Consider the following 13717-nt stretch of genomic DNA (forward strand, 5'->3'; position numbering starts at 1 on the left):
TTCTGAGCTCTCATTTTGCTCCCATGCCAAAAGGAGATTTCTCTTTGGCTTTGTTTTTCATTTCACTTATTTTCTGAAACAGGAGCAATGGAGTTGTGGAGAAAGTGTGATATCACACCACGCAACCTACAAAAAAAAGAAGACAGGAACAAAGAAAGACAATTATTATGAGGGAAACATTCAGACAAGCTTCCTTGGAACATCTTCCTTCGAGGGAGTATCTCCTTCCTTCCCTGGACTTGAGATCTCTCCTGTCTTGGATGGGGTGACAACCCCCTTGAAAAGCCAAGTTCGCAGCTTGGGAGGGCTACTCAAGAAGCAGAGTCACCTTCGAAAACCAGATGGCTGAGACAGTTCAGAGTGCTTCTGCCCAACTTTGGCTGGTGGCTGGCTGCACCCATTCCTGGCTCAGTTTGATCAAGCCACAGTGCACATGAACATCCATGAAGCTGCCTTCTACTGAATCAGACCCCCCTGGGTCCATCCAAGTCAGTATTGTCTACTCAGACTGCCAGCAGCTCTCCAGGGTCTCAGGTCTTTCATATCACCTCCTACCTGACCCTTTTAACTGGAGTTGCCAGAGATTGAACCTGGGACCTTCTGCATGCCAAGCAGAGGCTCTGCCACTGAGCCACGGCCCCTCCCAAACATGTAGGTGAACAGATGAAGCTGTCTTATACTGAATCAGTCCATCTGTCCATCCAAGTCTGTATTGTCTACTCAGACTGGCAGCGGCTCTCCAGGGTCTCAGGCTGAGGTCTTTCTCATCACCTACTCGCCTAGTCCCTTGAACTGGAGATGCCGGGGATTGAACCTGGGACCTTCTGCATGCCAAGCAAATACTCTACCACTGAGCCACAGCCCCTCCCCTAATCCAGTACGATTCTATGCAGAGTTACTCAAGTCTAAGCCCATTGAAATGAATGAGCTTACACTGGAGTAACACTCCTTAGGATTGCACTGTTAGTTACATCTAGGCTGGACTATTACAATGAGGTCTACTTGGGGCTCCCCTTGAAGAGCGTTCAGAAGCGACAGCTAGTGCAGAATGCTGTGGCTAGACTGCTGGTCAGGGCCAGCCTTCAGGAGAGTGTGACACCGATATTGCAGCAATTTAACTGGCCATCGATCTACCCCCCAACTCAACTCAAGGTGTTGGTTTGGCCTTTAAAGCCCTACATGGCTTTGGACCAGGGTATCTGAAGGACTGCCTTCTCCCATATATTCCTACCCGGGAATTAAGATTGGGGGGGGGCTCTCCTGACTGTCCCACCAATCAAAGTGGCTCGTCTGGTGGGCACACAAGAAAGGGCCTTTTCAGTGGCAGCCCAGTTTTGGAACAGTCTTGTCAAGGAGGTGCGCCTGGTCCCCTCACTTTGCTTGCTGGGTGACCTGGGGCCAGTCACACTCTCTCAGCCTAGCCTACCTCACAGGATCGTCGTGAGGATGAAACAGAGGAGAGGGAAATTATGTAAACTGCTTTTAGTCCCCACTAGGGAGAAAGGCGGAATATAAATAAAGGAAATAAAATCTTTAGGAGGCAGCTGAAGACAGTTTTATTTAGGACTGCAGTTGATTACAGCAGGCCTAAATTGTGCTTTTAAGTTTTGGTTTTTATGTATTTTGTGTACTCTTTTTATAGATTTTATTTATGATGTAAGCCACCTTGAGCTCCACAAGGAAGAAAGGCAGCTAAATAAATGTTGTAAATAAATAAATAAATCTTCATAAGACCTCAGCTTTGCCTCAGCAACTCTAGCAACTCTGCTAGAAAAGTCATATCTGAAGTCCTGTATGTAGACCCAGTTGGAGATACCGAATTCAGAATTTACACAGAATAAACAACTGTGGCAAGAAGTATCTTTTTTTTTCATTTTCTTTTTTTTGCATACAGTTTACAATTTGTTTGAAATGAGTGAGATTTCCAAGTTCCCACCTCGAGCTTTCTTTTCATCCTTGGTCAGGATTGGGGTCTTGAGGCTGTGTCAAAATCCTTCTTTTTTTTATTTTCGGCATTTGGCAGGCTGCATTCAGACTCCGGTTACCCAGCTTTATCCATCAGGGTCTGCTACCAACATTGTACAGTCTTTGGTCCACCCCCTAAGACCCCATGCAAAAGTCAGATATTCCTACAAAAGAAAAAAAAATCCACATCTTCCAACGATCTCAACCACTGCAACTGAATTTTCTATAGATACCTTTGAGCATACAGGCCAAACATGTCCTGGAATACACAGAGTCAATACACAAAATAATAAGAAGAAGAATCCATGAAAATTTACACACCTGTTGGTCTGCTCAGGTTGGTTTGTTGACTTCCTTGGTGGTTGTATCGACCACAGATCCACCACATAAATCCTCCCAGTGTACTCTGAATTCCTGTCAAAGATCTGCTGGAGCACACTGAGTGTGTGGCTTGTGTACCTCTAGCCTATAGGCTTGGAGTCAGCCCAGCATTTTGCTAAAAATCCCCATCAGGGAGAAATTAAAAACAGCTAGGAGAGTCCCCGGAGACCACCACCCCCCTGGTGCCATGAGTATCACGCCCTGGGGTTTACAAGGATCATAAGGCATCTCCCTTAACGCCTCAACTAGAAGATATTTTAGACTCAACACTAGACTGTAATTTGTTAAAGTTGGTGACATCAACTTGAAAACTAACTGTATTCAATGTTGTTGTTTTTTTAAAAATATATGTAATAGGTTTTTCTAGGCTGATGCTTTGCTGGCAGAATGTGTGTGTGTGCATTAAGTGCCATCAAGTGTGTGAAGTGCCATCAAGTCCCTTCTGACTCATGGCGACCTCATTAGTCAATGTCCTCCAAAATATCCTATTGTTACAGCCTAATGCTCAGGTCTTGCAAACTGAGGGCTGTGGCTTCCTTGACTGAGTCAATCTATCTTCTTCTCCTGGCAGAGAAAGCAGAGAAAATGAGTTATGGGTTGGATCCCAGGTATCCTTTCTCAAGGGATTGGATCCCAAGTACCCGTTCTTCTAATGACTGCTTTCTTTGGTAAAAATTAATGTTCCTCTCTGGTTGATGTAAAAGTTAAGGGATATTAGTAATTATGACATCTCATAGAATCATAGAGTTGGAAGGTCTTCTAGTCCAACCTCCTGTTCAAGCTTGCTGTATCTTAATGTAAGATAACATCTGATATTGGGTGTTTCGCATTAGGAGAAGGGGGAAGATCTTTTTTGAAACTTTTAACAAATTGTTTATTCCCTTTATTAAAAAGAATTCTCTGGTCACTGTAGTTGAAACTGGCAAACATAATGAGTCATTAACAAATACAAAAGAGCATAGTGTAATGAAGCAAGATTGGTGGTGGAAAGTGGCGTCAAGTCACAGACAACTTATGGCAACCCTGTAGGGTTTTCAGGGCAAGAGATGTTCAGAGGTGGTTTGCCATTGCCTGCCTCTGCATAGCAACCCTAGACTTCCTCACTAGTCCCCCATCCAAGTACTAATGAGGGCCAACCCTGTTTAGCAGCTGAGACCTGAAACAATCGGGCTAGCCTGAGCCATCCAGGTACTAGCTGGAGATCTCCCACTATTACAACTGATTTCCAGCCGATAGAGATCAGTTCCCCTGGAGAAAATGGCCGCTTTGACCATTGGACTCTGTGGCATTGAAGTCTCTCCCCTGTCAGGCCTGTGTTTCAGTTGGTTTCGTTTTCTCACCGACTCTTCCTCAAGGATTGTTTTGCATTCCTGCTCTCTTTGAAGCCTGCAGATGTCCGTGGGAGCAACGGCGCCTCTGTACTGTTTGTAATGTGTTCGAAATAGTCTCATGAGACTGTACTGCTGAGTGCTTTTTGCAATGCTTTATATTATCAAGTGCATGCCAGTTTCCTCCACTGCTGTCTTGGGTTCTCTATGCTCTGCTTACCTATGCTACCATTAAACCAACTTCTTTGGACAACTTCGACTCCTGTTGTGGTTAGTGGTTCTTGATAGGGCAAGTGCTGACATCCCCTCCCCAAACCCTCAAGTTCCACCCCCAAAATCTGCAGGTTTTTCCCAACCCAGAACTGGCAACCCTAGTCCTAGCACTGAGGCCTGTGCCACCCAAATGTTTGGTAGTGGCTTAGGGTAGAAAGCATACGGCTCCTTCCCCAAACCATGATGGAGGCACAACCACCAAAATTATTGCTGGTGATTTAGGGCAGAAAGCATGCCGTATGCTTTGGGGGCCCAAACCACTGCTGATCACCTAGGCGGAGAAGTCTCTCCATGGCTCCAGGTCAAGTGATCGTCAATGGCATTCTTGTAAAACGAGGTGGAGGGAAATGGGAAGGGCTTGTACAAGACCTCATGCACTCCTAAGGATGGTCCTAGAAAGAGTTTGGATACTATGCACTGGCGACTCTTCCGCTAATGGTAGCAGTTTTCTCTGGAGCAAGGAGCCTCTTCTATCAGTAGGGTTGCCAGCTCCAGGTTGGGAAATACTTGGAGATTTGGGGAGTGGAATCTGAGGAGTGTGGGGGTTGGAGAGGGGAAAGACTTCAATGCCATAGAGTCCAGTTGCCAAAGCCGCCATTTTCCCCAGGGGGTTGCCAACCTCCAGGTGGTGGCTGGAGATCTCCCGCTACTACAACTGATTTCCAGGTGACAGAGATCAGTTCCCCTGGAGAAAATGGCCACTTTGGCAATTGGACTCAATAGCATTGAAGTTCCTCCCCTCCCCAAACCCTGCCCTCCTCAGGCTCTACTCCCTCCCTCCAAATCTCCAGGTATTTCCTAACCTGGAGCTGGCAACCCTACAGGGAACTGATTTCTGTTGTTCAGAGATCAGTTGTAATAGTGGGAGATCTCCAGCCACCACCTGAGGGTTGGCAACCCTATCTATCAGAGGAAGGATTCTTGCACCAGAAAAAAGCATCAGAGGACAGTTCCTAATGTTCATCCTCTGTGGAACAGTTCCACAGGATCAAACCCAATGCATCCCAAGCAGTGGAGCCTGGCTTAAACACAGCCAGCCTAGCCAGAAAGTAAAGCAATCAGCCACCTTTGGGTTTTCTAGTTTTATTTCCAGCTCCATTGAGAGCAATTGGAAGTTCTGCTGGTCTTTTCTGGGATAGTCTTGTCCCCACTGTGATAGTTCACTCCTTGAATTGCAGAAAAGAATCGTAGTATGCTACAGATCACAACTGTTTTAATTTGGAGAGTGACATCACTGGGCTGTTGAGGCTAGTGTGTGTCTAAGATGGAAGAATCTGGCTACCAGAGCCTCCCAGGAGACTGTGCCTCCCCTCACCTAGTGGGATTTATGAATGAGAGATAAATAGGCCCAGAAAGCTTGTGGGCCGTGGCTGCGAGAAGATTAGAAGGCAGTGTGGTGTAGTGGTTAAGAGCAGTGACTCTAATCTGGAGAACCGGGTTCGATTTGGAATAAACCAGGTAAGAAGATGTCTTTATTTAAGCAGAAATATGTGCAATTCCTGGCACAGTGGAATTATTCTGCTAGATTCGAGTCCAGGAGCACATTAGAGACCAACAAGATATTTGGGGTCTCTTGAAAGCTCCCTTCATCGGATGTGAGTCAAAATTAATCTGGATACTGGTGTATTTCCATCATGCAGCTTTGCAAAGGCCAATTTGAAGCATCTTGTGGTCCAAGGAAGCCAGGCAGCAAAACAAGATGGCAGTCAAAGTTCCTTGCCCTCAGTCGTTCAGTAACCAGACAAATTACAGGCATAATTAGAGCTATATGTATATTTAATATATCTCCATACCGCTTCTCTGTGAGGAGGGGAGGGTGCATGGCTCAATGGGAGAGCTTCTGTTTGGCATGCAGAAGGTCCCAGTTTCAATCCCTGTCATCTTCAGTTAAAAGACTAGGCAGAAGGGGATGTGAAAGACCTCAGCCTGAGTCTCTGGAGACACATGGAGAGGGGCTGTGGCTCAGCGGATGAGCCTCTGCCTTGCATGCAGAAGGTGCCAGGTTCAATCCCTGGCAGCATCTCCAATGAAAAGTACCAGGCAGTTGGTGATGTGGAAGTCCTCTGCCTGAGACCCTAGAGAGCTGCTGCCAGTCTGAGTAGACCATGTTGATAATGATGGGCAGTGGGCTGATTCAGTAGAAGGCAGCTTCGTGTATCAATGTGTTCTCTGCAATGCCCAAAGCTGTTTCCAGTATTCAAAGGTGGAGATAAAGTACCAAGAGTTACAAAGTCGGCAACCCAACATCTCTCACTTTGAGCCAGTGTTGTCAGCCCTTGGCCCACAGAACCAGAAATCACCACAAAGTCATATAGAGTCCAAACAGATGGCTTTTACTGGTCAATTAGGCATACAGTGCAAACGAATAAAATGACAGCTATGAGAGGCTCACTAGCTGGGAGATATTATAAGGCAGGGAAGGCGGGAGATTACACGTACAGGCTGAATACAGTTTCTCAGGAGCTGGGTTCCCAGGCCTAGGTATGCGACCTTGGGGGGCAGACAATACAACGCAGAGACAGAGGCAATAACGAAACCGAGATAGCAGCCTGACAAGTGTAGACTGGTGTGGGAGGGAGCAAGAACCTCTGAAGCTGGTCAGAACTTTACCAATGGCCAGGTCTCAACAAAGTGAGAAGTGTGGCCAGGTCTTTCCCAGTTTGTTTTTCCAAGGTGACCACAACCATCAAAGGCTCACTGGTGCAGCCGAGCTGAGAGAAACTGTGCTAGGGTGGCATGGGGGAGGGGGAGTCCTTGGTTCAGCTCTCATCTCTGCTACAGATTCATGAGTAACCTCAGCCAAGCGAATCTCAGTCCCGTATTGCCAGTGCGGATAACAATATTGGCCTACTTTTCAGCAAGATAATGCGTGAAGGACCCGTAACGCTGAAAGTGCTCTACAAATGCCAAGAACTACTACTGGGTATGTCAAGTGCCGTCAAGTTGCAGCTGATTTAAGGTGACCCCAGCAAGGGGCTTTCAAGGGATGTGCCAAATACCTCCAAATACTTGGAGACATCTGGTGGGCACGCTCTGGGATCACTGTAATTGGCCTGGGTCTGCATCATTGCCTTTTCATCATGGTGTAGTGGTTAAGAGTGGTGGTTTGGAGGGGTGGACTCCGATCTGGAGAGCCGGGTATGATTCCCCACTCCTCCACATGAGCGGCAGAGGCTAATCTGGTGAACAGGGTTGGTTTCCCCACTCCTCCACATGAAGCCTGCTGGGAGACCTTGGGCTAGTCACAGTTCTATTAAGAGCTCTCTCAGCCCCACCTACCTCACAGGGTGTCTGTTGTGGGGAGGGGAAGGGAAAGTGATTGTAAGCTGGTTTGATTCTTCCTTAAGTGGTAGAGAAAGTCAGCATATCAAAACCAACTCTTCTTCTTCTTCTTCTACATCTTTGCATCGTTAAGGCCATTCCTCCTCCCCTTCCCTGCAAATTCAGTTGGAAACACAGGTTGGAAGCAGAAAAATATGATCAATCCTTTGTAATGCAGATACTCCTCTCTTTTTCATCCTTCAATAAATGTGATCTCACCCATATGATTATGTTGCAGGTAAAAAAGGCTTAACATAGAGAAGCACATTTCCCTATATTAATTATTGCAAAAAGGATGTAATGTCAGTGGCTGATTGCCTTTCATTCTCCCCTTGATCCAGGGGGAAGAAACCCCAACCACCTGGCCATGGCACCTTTCCAACAAGGCAACTCCACTGCTACCCTGTTCATCTTGGTCGGCTTCCCAGGTATGGGAGCTGCTCAGTTCTGGCTGGCTTTCCCCCTCGCCTTCCTTTTCCTGGTGGCTATCCTTGGTAACGGCACCATTATTTACATCATTAAGGTCGAGCGGAGCCTCCACGAGCCCATGTACCTTTTCCTCTGCATGTTGGCTGCCATCGACATGCTGATATACCTGTCCACCATGCCCAAAATGATGGCCATATTCTGGTTCAAGTCCACCAGCATCGTCTTTGATGCTTGCTTGGTCCAGATGTTCTGCATCCACAGCCTGTCGGGCACGGAATCCACCATCCTGTTGGCTATGGCATTTGACCGCTACATCGCCATATGCTACCCACTGAGTCATGCATCCATCCTTACCACGCCCAGGATAGCTAAGATAGGACTGGTGGCAGTCATCCGCGGAGCAGCCTTGATGGCCCCCTTGCCGATTTTCATTAAGAGATTGCCCTTTTGCCATTCAAATGTTCTGTCCCATTCTTACTGCCTTCACCAAGATGTCATGAAGCTCGCCTGTGCCGACATAAAAGTCAACATCATCTACGGACTGATAGTCATTATTTTTGCCATTGGGCTGGATTCGCTGCTCATTTCGTTGTCTTACTTCTTCATCCTGAAGGCGGCCTTCAGTTTGACCCAAGAGGCACGTCTCAAGGCGCTAGGGACATGCATCTCGCACATCTGTGCTGTCTGTCTTTTCTACGTGCCCTTCATTGGCTTGTCCATGGTGCACAGGTTCAGTAAGACTCATGGCTCCAACGTCCACATTATAATGGCCAATGTGCACCTGCTGGTGCCCCCGGTGCTGAACCCCCTAGTGTACGGGGTGAAGACCAAGCAGATCCATCACAGAATAGTGAGGGCTTTCAGTAGGGTGACGCACTGATGGGAACTGTTGTCCATTCGAGATCATGCTTCAAGGAAATTCTACCACTGTCCTGAGGTAATCTGTCGTGAGGTAATCTGAGGACAGGGGAGTTCTCATTTTTCATGCTCTTGTTGATTCCGCTGTTCCTCACTGACACCCTTCTCCTCAGTACTGGAAGCACAACACCTGTGTGCCTAGGCCCGTTGCCATGGTGCTTTTCCATGTTAGTGGCTGCCCTCATTCAATATGGGACTGGCCATGGCTCAGTGGCGGAGCATCTGCTTGACACACAGAAGGTCCCAGGTTCCAATCCCTGGCATCTCCAGTTAAAAGGACCAGGCAGTAGGTGATGTGAAAGACCTCAGCCTGAGACCCTGGAGAACCGCTACCAATCTGCGTAGACAATACTAACCATGATGGACCAATGCTCCGATTCAGTAGAAGGTGGCTTCATGTGTTGGTGAGGGTCTGTTGCTCAGTAGTAGAGCATCTGCTTGGCATATAGAAGGTCCCAGGTTCAATCCCCAGCATCTCCAGTTAAAAGGACCAGGTGGTAGGTGATGTGAAAGACCTCAGCCTGAGACCTTGGAGGGCCACTATCAGTCTTAGCAGGCACTAGTGACTTTGATGGACCAAGGGTCTGATTCAGAAGAAGGGATACACTTAAATTTAGAAATGGATATATAGAGAGAAATTATTGAATGTAAAGAGGGAGAATGGGTTTTAAGAAATAGAGAAGAACTTAAAATTAAGGAGTGGTTCTTGTATTATAAATTAAAAGATATATTTAATAAAGACAAACAGCTTGGATTTAATAAAAATAAATCCAAACTGGAAAAATTATTAATAAAGGGAAATAAAGGATTGATAGGAAGAATATATAAATTATTAATTTACACTAATTTAGAACAAGAAAGAATTAAACCAGTAATGGTGAAATGGATGAAGGAGTTAGGATTTAATATTGATCTGGAAATATGGGAAAATTTATAGAAGAAAGAATTTAAATTTACAATAACCAATGAAATTAGAGAAAATTTATATAAAATGTTCTATAGATGGTACATAACACCTGTGATGGTATCTAAAATGAAAAAAGGAGATATGGATTTATGTTGGAAATGTGGAATGGAAAGAGGTACTTTTATGCATGCATGGTGGATATGTAAAAAAATTTAAAAAAATTGGAAAAAAGTAATCAGGGAAACTAATAATTTGATTAATGGTAGAGTAAAAAGAAAACCTGCATTTTGTCTATTGGGAATTCCACAAAAAATATCTCTAATATTGATAGGGTTATATGTCAATATAGTTTTGCTGCTGCAAGAATTGTGATAGCTAAAGTTTGGAAGCAAGTGAATAAACCTTTAATTTGTGACTGGAGAGAAAAATTGTGGATGTATATGAGGATCGCCAAGCTAACTGAATTCCTACATGGAAAAGATATGGAAGAATTTAAAAAAACTTGGGCAAAGGCCGCCACATATTGGGATAAACTGGCAAAAATTGATTTTACTAATTTAATTAGTGAGTTATAGAAACTAGTTTTAATATTTTTATATCTTATTGTTAATAGATATTTTTAAAACTGTTAAGACACTTCTTCGGAAGTCGGGTGATGGGTCACTTTTTTAAGGTGGGTGGAGGGTTGAAGGGGTATCTTTTTGATTTTTATAATTTTCTAATCATAAATGTATGAATAAGTATAGATAGATACTCCTTTGTATTTTTTATGTTATTTCTTTTATTGTATTTGTTTGTTGTTTTTTTGTGTTGTTATAAAAATTAATAAAAATTTATAAAAAAAGAAGAAGAAGAAGGCCGCTTCAATTCTGCTCTCTCAGTATCATCCACCCAACTTATGCCGTGATGAACATGGAGATAAAACACCCTGAGCTTCCCTAACCATTCTGCTCCACCTGTCTTTCCTCTCTGTGGGACAGTTCCAGTTGCTGATGTGTATTTAGTTAGGCCGTAAATATGAAGGTGTATCTGCCAGCCACACTTTGCCAATGGCACCCTATTATTTCTGGAAAGTAGTCATTGGACAATGCGAGACCCACAAGGCTGTTTAGCTGGAAGAGTAGCTGTGGAGTGGGGAAGCATTTCTGTGATACTGAAAAAGGACCAGGACAACATGAGGAGGTGAACATATTCTTTCTGAGTTGCAGAGAAAAATGTGAGTTCAAAAAGTTGTTGACTGGGTCAGACTTCCTCAAGCAAGCAGAGGGAGCTGTCGGTTCCAAATCCTTTACCTAAATACTTTATTTTATTATTCAGTCACACAACACATTCTCATAACCATACATCAACAAAACGTACCAAAGACATACAAAAAAGACAAATCAAATTAAAAAAATTAAGAGAAAAAATTAAAATGTTTCCAATTTTCATATCATTGGTTTTACCAAGATGTTTTTGCAGTTTTATCAACTATATATGCATGACTTACTAAATCATGTTTTCCCATTAGTTCCTACTACTAGATGAAAGGTTAAAAGTTCTTTAGATTGCAACAGAAATGGATTCCAAACGCTACTGTAATCTGATTTGATGAGCTATTTTTTCCAAAAAAGCTATATTCCAAATTTGCATACCATGTGTCAATAGTAACTCTGGTTGTAGATTTCCAATGTTTAGATATGATTGATCTTGCTGCTAATAAAAAAATAAGAGATTTATGTGCCAATTTCATATTTTCCTGTGTAAATAAAATTACCACAACCACTTTTAGTTTCAGCGTTAAATTTAATTTCAAAATTCTATTAACATCAACATATATCAGCCTCCAAAATGTATTTTTGCAGCTCAACAACATACAGAAATAGATGCCTATATTGTCGAAGGCTTTCACGGTCAGAGTTCATTGGTTCTTGTAGGTTATCCGGGCTGTGTAACCGTGGTCTTGGAATTTTCTTTCCTGACGTTTCGCCAGCAACTGTGGCAGGCATCTTCAGAGTAGTAACACTGAAGGACAGTGTCTCTCAGTGTCAAGGGTGTAGGAAGAGTAATATATAGTCAGAAAGGGGTTGGGTTTGAGCTGAGTATTGTCCTGCAAAAGTATTGTCCTGTAAGTATCAAGATAATGTGCTAATGAGGGTATGGTATGTTAATATGGAACCATTGTATCCTGAAGTGATCTGTTAATGTGTGTAATCCAAAGCTAATCTGTATGGCTATTGTTGAATGCTGTCTTTGTCTGGAGGTTTTTCAGGGCAGGAAGCCAAGCCTTATTCATTCTTAAACTCTCCTCTTTTCTGTTAAAGTTGTGCTGATGTTTATGAATTTCAATGGCTTCTCTGTGCAATCTGACAAAATAGTTGGTAGAATTGTCCAGTCTTTCAGTGTCTTGGAATAAGACCCTGTGTCCTGTTTGTGTCAGTCCATGTTCAGCCACTGCTGATTTCTCAGGTTGGCCAAGTCTGCAGTATCTTTCATGTTCTTTTATCCTTGTTTGTATGCTGCGTTTTGTGGTCCCGATGTAAACTTCTCCACAGCTGCAAGGTATACGATATACTCCTGCAGAGGTGAGGGGGTCTCTTTTGTCTTTTGCTGATCGTAGCATTTGTTGTATTTTCTTGGTGGGTTTAAACACTGTTTGTAGGTTATGTTTTTTCAAAAGTTTCTCCATCCTATCAGTGACTCCTTTAATAAATGGCAAGAATACCTTTCCTATGGGAGACTGTTTTTCTTGAGTTTTCTGATTCTGAAAACTCAAGAAAAACAGTCTCCCATAGGAAAGGTATTCTTGCCATTTATTAAAGGAGTCACTGATAGGATGGAGAAACTTTTGAAAAAACATAACCTACAAACAGTGTTTAAACCCACCAAGAAAATACAACAAATGCTACGATCAGCAAAAGACAAAAGAGACCCCCTCACCTCTGCAGGAGTATATCGTATACCTTGCAGCTGTGGAGAAGTTTACATCGGGACCACAAAACGCAGCATACAAACAAGGATAAAAGAACATGAAAGATACTGCAGACTTGGCCAACCTGAGAAATCAGCAGTGGCTGAACATGGACTGACACAAACAGGACACAGGGTCTTATTCCAAGACACTGAAAGACTGGACAATTCTACCAACTATTTTGTCAGATTGCACAGAGAAGCCATTGAAATTCATAAACATCAGCACAACTTTAACAGAAAAGAGGAGAGTTTAAGAATGAATAAGGCTTGGCTTCCTGCCCTGAAAAACCTCCAGACAAAGACAGCATTCAACAATAGCCATACAGATTAGCTTTGGATTACACACATTAACAGATCACTTCAGGATACAATGGTTCCATATTAACATACCATACCCTCATTAGCACATTATCTTGATACTTACAGGACAATACTTTTGCAGGACAATACTCAGCTCAAACCCAACCCCTTTCTGACTATATATTACTCTTCCTACACCCTTGACACTGAGAGACACTGTCCTTCAGTGTTACTACTCTGAAGATGCCTGCCACAGTTGCTGGCGAAACGTCAGGAAAGAAAATTCCAAGACCACGGTTACACAGCCCGGATAACCTACAAGAACCAAGATGCCTATATTGTTTCAGCATCCCCAACATCGTAAAGAAGATTTTAAAACATAAATTTAAGTTTTACTGGTGGAAGATGCCACGTATATATTAGCTCCATGGAATTTTCTTTTAGCATTGCTGAAATTTACTGGGGGGGGTGGGCTTCTGCCAAATGGCCTGCTAAGTGTCAGCTTCTGTTTCATCCCAAACACCTTTTCAAACACTACCTACTGCTGGTGAGCAGTCTATCCTATTGCGGCTCCAATGTCATTGGCCACTCCTATTGTGAGCATATGGCTGTGGTCAAGTTGGCCTGTGGAGATACCACGCCCAACAACATCTAGGGAATCACTGCGGCCACCTTCGTGGTGGGCTCGGATTCCATCTTCATTGCCATTTCCTACGTGCTCATTCTTCGGGCTGTCGTGGGGCTTTCTTCAAAGGAGGCCCGTCTGAAATCTTTTGGCACTTGTGGCTCCCACATCTGTGTCATCCTTATCTTCTACACTCCTGGACTCTTCTCCTTCTACACCCAGCGCTGGGGGCACAACATCCCTACACACGACCACATCCTGCTGGCCAACCTCTATCTGCTGGTGCCCCCATGCTCAACCCCATCATCTATGGCATGA

The 13717-nt window shown here is 44.0% G+C and overlaps 1 protein-coding gene across 3 annotated transcripts; it reads left to right on the forward strand.

Moving 5' to 3' along the window:
• Positions 1–7635: 7635 nt before the first annotated feature.
• On the forward strand, positions 7636–13717 carry LOC130485140 (olfactory receptor 51E1-like). Of its 3 annotated transcripts, XM_056858255.1 has the most exons (3): positions 7699–8273; positions 12122–12135; positions 13479–13717. In XM_056858255.1, the coding sequence occupies exons 1-3, from the start codon at positions 7699–7701 to the stop codon at positions 13715–13717; spliced, it is 828 nt and encodes a 275-aa protein (XP_056714233.1). The 3 variants fall into 3 exon arrangements, with proteins under 3 accessions (XP_056714232.1, XP_056714231.1, XP_056714233.1); XM_056858254.1 differs by lacking the exon at positions 12122–12135 and having other exon boundaries at positions 7636–8334; positions 13529–13717; XM_056858253.1 differs by lacking the exon at positions 12122–12135 and having other exon boundaries at positions 7636–8244; positions 13430–13717.

The sequence above is a fragment of the Euleptes europaea genome, chromosome 12 (assembly GCF_029931775.1).
Source record: "Euleptes europaea isolate rEulEur1 chromosome 12, rEulEur1.hap1, whole genome shotgun sequence".
NCBI lineage: Eukaryota > Metazoa > Chordata > Lepidosauria > Squamata > Sphaerodactylidae > Euleptes > Euleptes europaea.

Coding starts and splice junctions, on each gene's coding strand:
- LOC130485140 (XM_056858253.1), top strand. CDS start 7,636: ATGGCACCTTTCCAACAAGGCAACTCCACTGCTACCCTGTTCATCTTG. Junction 8,245..13,429: donor ACATCATCTACGGACTGATA/GTCATTATTTTT, acceptor AACAACATCTAG/GGAATCACTGCGGCCACCTT.